General features: G+C 43.0%; 1 protein-coding gene across 2 annotated transcripts; it reads left to right on the forward strand.

The window, feature by feature from the left end:
• The first annotated feature begins 880 nt into the window (after positions 1-880).
• Positions 881-5,042, forward strand: LOC119325546 (putative cysteine-rich receptor-like protein kinase 20). Of its 2 annotated transcripts, XM_037599285.1 has the most exons (8): positions 881-1,430; positions 1,797-1,866; positions 2,372-2,449; positions 3,029-3,210; positions 3,333-3,534; positions 3,752-3,989; positions 4,088-4,241; positions 4,474-5,042. In XM_037599285.1, exons 1-8 carry the CDS (start codon positions 984-986, stop codon positions 4,819-4,821), a joined length of 1,719 nt encoding a protein of 572 aa, XP_037455182.1. In that variant the 5' UTR covers positions 881-983; the 3' UTR covers positions 4,822-5,042. The 2 variants fall into 2 exon arrangements, with proteins under 2 accessions (XP_037455182.1, XP_037455176.1); XM_037599279.1 differs by lacking the exon at positions 1,797-1,866 and having other exon boundaries at positions 1,122-1,430; positions 2,349-2,449.
• The last annotated feature ends 279 nt before the right edge of the window (positions 5,043-5,321 follow it).

The raw sequence follows: 5,321 nt of genomic DNA on the forward strand, positions 1-5,321 counted from the left end.
CCTGAGATCTTTCAGGTCCTATCTGAAACGACCGAACCTGATGCAAAACGCTGGGTTTTTTCTCTTCTGGACTCACTTCCCACGGCGGAGTTTACCCAGGTGTTGGTTACTCTCTGGGCTATCTGGTTTTCTCGACGACAAGCCTTACATGAACACATTTTTCAGGGTCCGATGTCTACCCACCAGTTCATCATGAAGTATATCCCATAACTTAATGAATATAAGCCAGTTCAGGTGAAAAGCACAATCCAGTCACCAGATCCTGCATCAGGAAACCTAGGTGGATCAGGCCACCAGAGAACTTTGCTAAGATCCGGGTCGACGGGGCGGTTAATAGAGCAAACGATGAAGGCTCTTTCAGTGCTGTTTGCAGGGATGACGATGGACATTACTTGGGTTCTTCGGTGATCAGATGCACCAGCCTCACTGACCCTGCTACACTCGAGGCACTGGCTTGCCGGGAAGCTCTTGCACTAGCCCAAGATTTATCCTTATCTCATATAATTGTTGCCTCGGACAACAAGGGTGTGGTGCAGGATATCAAGCTTGGCATTGGAGGGATGTATGCAATCATTGTAAAAGAGATCAGAGAGACGATGGAGCTCTTTCAACAATGTTCCTTCATCTTTGAAGGACGGGAAACTAATCAAGAGGCACATAGCCTTGCTAAGCTCGCTTTTGGTCTGGATTCGGGACGCCATGTGTGGCTTATAAACCCCTCAGATTTGAATTGTATCCCTATGAATATTAATCAATAAAGCAAGTGTCTTTAGACTAAAAAAACCTTCATGGTTGGCCATTTGTGTCTTTATAAAAATAAAAACAAGAAATGTGGCATTAGAATGCAACAAAACTCCACACATATACCACGCTTAGTGAAAGTCGCCGGCGACACAAAGACACGCCGATAGATACGTGCCAATGGCGGCAACGAGTCCCGGAGAGGGAGAGGCCGCAGAGGGCAGGAGCGGGGAGCAGTGAGCATGGCGAGCCCATGGGACAGCCCTTCGAGCAGCCTGTGGGGCACGCTGGGGCAGGCCTCCAACGTGGCGCAGCTGGTCGGCGTGGACGCGCTGGGGCTGGTCTCCATGGTCGTGCAGGCCGCCCTGGCGGCGCACCGCCAGCGGGACGCCTGCGTGCGGTTCGCGCAGCACGTGGAGCTCGTCGGCGGCCTGCTCAGGGAGCTGGAGCTCGCGGAGCTGATGCGGCGTGAGGCCACGAGGCGGCCGCTGGAGCAGCTCCGCGGCGCGCTGCGGCGGTGCTATGCGCTCGCCACGGCGTGCCAGGACTGCGGCTACCTCCGCCGCCTGCTGCTGGGCGCACGGATGGCCGACGAGCTCCGCGCCGCGCAGCACGAGATCGACATGTTCATCCGCCTCATCCCGCTCATCTCCCTCGTCGACAATTCGACAAACAGTCGTCGTGCCAAGGTAGGCGTGTTCCGGCTTGTCGCCGGTTAGTAGTAGCAATTTTCTTGGCGCTTATGTGGAAGTTCGTATCAAAATTGAAGCCCATGGTAGTAGGAGTATGTGATTGGGGACAAACACTGATTATGGAGTTATTTTATTTGTAAAATTCGTCGAACTGATCTGTTCAAGTGATCCTCGGCATGATATGAATTTATAATTATGTCCGAATGGGAGTGTAACTACAAATTTGGTACTTCCAGTACACAATTCGATGTCAATTTAGCAATTCTGATTTTGTTTATAGGGCGCCTCAATCACAGAACCTCTGCTGGTTGATTTTAAATTGGTAATATTTGTCACTTAATCATCCTGATCCTTGTCTAGCAGGCTGAGGAGGGGGTGCTCAGTGTTGTCACAGACAGTTCAAGTAGTCACATCAGATCAGTTAATTTTCGTTGTGTATTTTATCATCGTTTTTTGAAATTTAAATCCAAAGTTTTGTGGCGTCTTTGACCAAACAATAACGTGGGAGGTTAACCACTTGTTATCTGACAAATTGACAACTGCAAACCAGATGACTGTTGACCATATTAGGTTGACTAGTGCCACCGCTTGGTTTAGATTGTAGAATAAAATCTGGTTCAGAGCTACATGCTATAAACCTACACCATATATGTAGATTAAATGTCTGAAATGTAAGTTGTGCATCAGATCAATGACTTTGTTTGACTTTAAATACTATCAGCTGTTTGACTTCAAATATACTATGTTTCGACAAATTTCTAGTTTATTTGTCATTAAGCATCCTTCTTATATCCCTTTCTAGGATTTTTTTTCCTTCTTATATTGAATCCCTGTGAAGTCAAGTTATGTAGCCGTGCCATAATTTAATTCAATAAGTTATACAGACTCAAATGTATGAAATTTGCCACCTCTTAGGAGTGTGTTGAAACCATCTCCAGCAAGAGCTTTGGAATTCTCCGAAATACGGGTTCAAGGAGCTACTGAACTCTGCATTGTTGGAGAAAAACCATCTGTGGGTAAGTAGTTATTATGAATTTCCTAATGCGCTTAAGCATGAACTTATGTATGGAATTAGTAGAGTGAAGTTTCATGCCAATATTTGTTTTCAAGGATTTTGAATTGCTTTGTTATGTCTGTGTGCTGCTGCAATACCCTGCTGCTCATCTTTTTGGATATATTGCAACAGAGATTAAAAAAAAGTCCATATGAATAATTTAATATAAAAAGTTATACACGTGCATACTTGTTCATGACAAACATCGTGTCACCACTCACCACATCAAATTTTACCGTGTCACATGTCATGGTGAGAGCACTAGCTAGTGGAAACAAACATTCATCACATATTTTCCTCTGTTATTAACCAAATGAAATATATGACGTTGAATGGTAACAACATCATCAATATCTTGCATGACTTCGTCTATTATAATCTCCATTTGTTTTCATATGATGGGAAGTCCCTAATTAGGATGAGTTGATGATCGCTAGAAAAAGCAAACTGAGGCATGCTCTCAATTATTGTGTATTCTCTTAGCCATGTAAAGGTTTTTTGCAATCCCATCAGTGACATGGATAGATTATCCATGAATCAGGAAAAGTTGACCTGCAAGAACAGAAAATCTTCAATATTGAAGAACTCGCTGAGCTTTGTATCCGTATAGAAGAAACTTGTGTGGGATTTGCAAAGTTCAACTTCTTTCAGATCGTGGATGCTACAGACAATTTCTCAGAGAGGAGAATACTTGGGTTTGGTGGATTCGGTACAGTTTATAAGGTAAATATGTGCCAATATCCAAACTAACTAACAAAGTGAATACCTGTCCTCCTTGTCTTCCCAATAAATAACTGATTTCTGTTGATAGAATGTTATTTGAACTCCCTAAGTAACCATTGCAGGGTCAGTTGCCCAACGGACTTATGATTGCCATCAAAAGACTTGATCAGCATGCAACGATATTTGATTTCGACAGTGAATTGCAGCTTGCAAAGCTTCAGCATACCAATCTGATTAGGTTGCTGGGGTGGTGCATTCATGGGGAAGAAAGGATTCTTGTCTATGAGTTCATGCAAAATAGTTCCTTGGACCATTACATATCTGGTACATTTTCCGTATCATCAGAGATATTTTTCAAGCACACCTCCTTTAATTCCTAGTAAATGTGCATGAATTCAAAACATCTACAGTTAAATGGAAGGCTACAACAGATCTAGTTTTCACATGATTCTTTGTTGCTCGAATCATAAAAACTATTCTAGTTTGGTTTAGAGAAATTCGTCAACAGTTGATAAAGTTGCAATTTGATTATCTTTTGCAGACAGAACAAAAGGGCAATTGCTAGACTGGTCTAAGCGATTCAAGATAATTACAGGGTTAACAGAGGGCCTTGTTTACCTGCATAAAGGTTCCATGTCCTGCCTTGTCCATAGAGACTTGAAACCACATAATATCCTCTTGGATTATAACATGAGCCCAAAGATTACTGATTTTGGGTCAGCTAGGACACTGAGTTCAGATGTAGCAGAAGGGCACACGAGTAGGCTCGTGGGAACCAGGTATCAGCTGCCTACAATATTAATAATCACATATTCCCATCATTTGTTTTCAGATGTCCTAATCTCACAGTCTTCACATCTTTTGTTTCACTTTTCAGTGGTTACAAAGCTGCAGAGTATGCATCTCGAGGAGTTTACTCGACGAAGACAGACGTGTTCAGCTTTGGCGTTTTGGTTCTGGTGATTATTAGTGGCCGAAAGAATACCATACTCGAGAAGCAAGAGGATACTGTTGGTGATCTTGTACGAGATGTGAGTGAAAGTACATTTCAAGCAACATCTTTCCGTTCTCAATATTAGAAAATAGACTTACTTTAATTTTCAACTAAAGTGGTGAGTTTTAACCTATACCATTGCTTGACAACAGAAGTTGTGAACTTCTCAAATAGGGTGTGTAAAAGCAAGACTATTTTTTTATACCTGGCACACACTGCATGCCAGTTACATTGCATTTATTTAAAGTCAAATGTATTATATATTTCAGGCCTGGCATATGTGGATGGACCAAAGGTTGCATGAGCTTGTGGATCTGTTGTTAGGGGACGGATATGAAGTCGCTGAGATAACGAAATGCGCTCAGGTGGCACTGCTTTGTGCTCAGGAAGATCCAGCAGAGCGGTCCACCATGACAGATGTTGCGGCAATGCTGAACTCTGAAAGCACAAGCTTACCAATGGTGCCTAAGCAGCCCGCTGCGCTGATCCATGGGTGTGCCGACAGAGGCACGACGCCGACATACATGGGCCAATCAAGCAGGACAATAGAAGTAACCATAACGAGTTCAGCTCCAATGTCGACCAGAGTTCGAAACATTCTAGACCCGGAGGTTTGATATGATGGAGAACATTCAGTAGCATATATTAAAAAAAAAATGTGAGCGAGGATTATGGGCTTTTTACGGCTCAGGTAGCGTACATATTCGAGATATCAAAGATCAGTTTTGTGGAGTGAAAATAAACATGTGTGTGTGGTTGGTACCAGCTACCAGACTGATTTTCCATGGGCTACATTGTAATTGAAACGTATGATGTTTCATGTTTTTTTGCTGCTACTCTAGCCAGTTCTTAGTGAAGTTTAGCATGTTTGGGAACAGTTATTCGCATGTCCTTTTATACGGACATGAGAACAACTGTTTGCAAACCAAAACTGATACTTAGCCGGCACATTCAACTTGAGAAATGAGAAATCATCAAACTTCAACTTGACAAGCAGCTACCACAGAGCTTAGAGTTAAGATAAGGATCTGTAGCTGCACACACTACGAACACATCAGGATCTCGAAATAAGTGTTGTTCAAGATAAAGTTCTGAACTCTGAACTACAGTATTACAG

This window comes from Triticum dicoccoides, chromosome 1B (genome assembly GCF_002162155.2).
Source record: "Triticum dicoccoides isolate Atlit2015 ecotype Zavitan chromosome 1B, WEW_v2.0, whole genome shotgun sequence".
Classification (NCBI taxonomy): Eukaryota; Viridiplantae; Streptophyta; class Magnoliopsida; order Poales; family Poaceae; genus Triticum; species Triticum dicoccoides.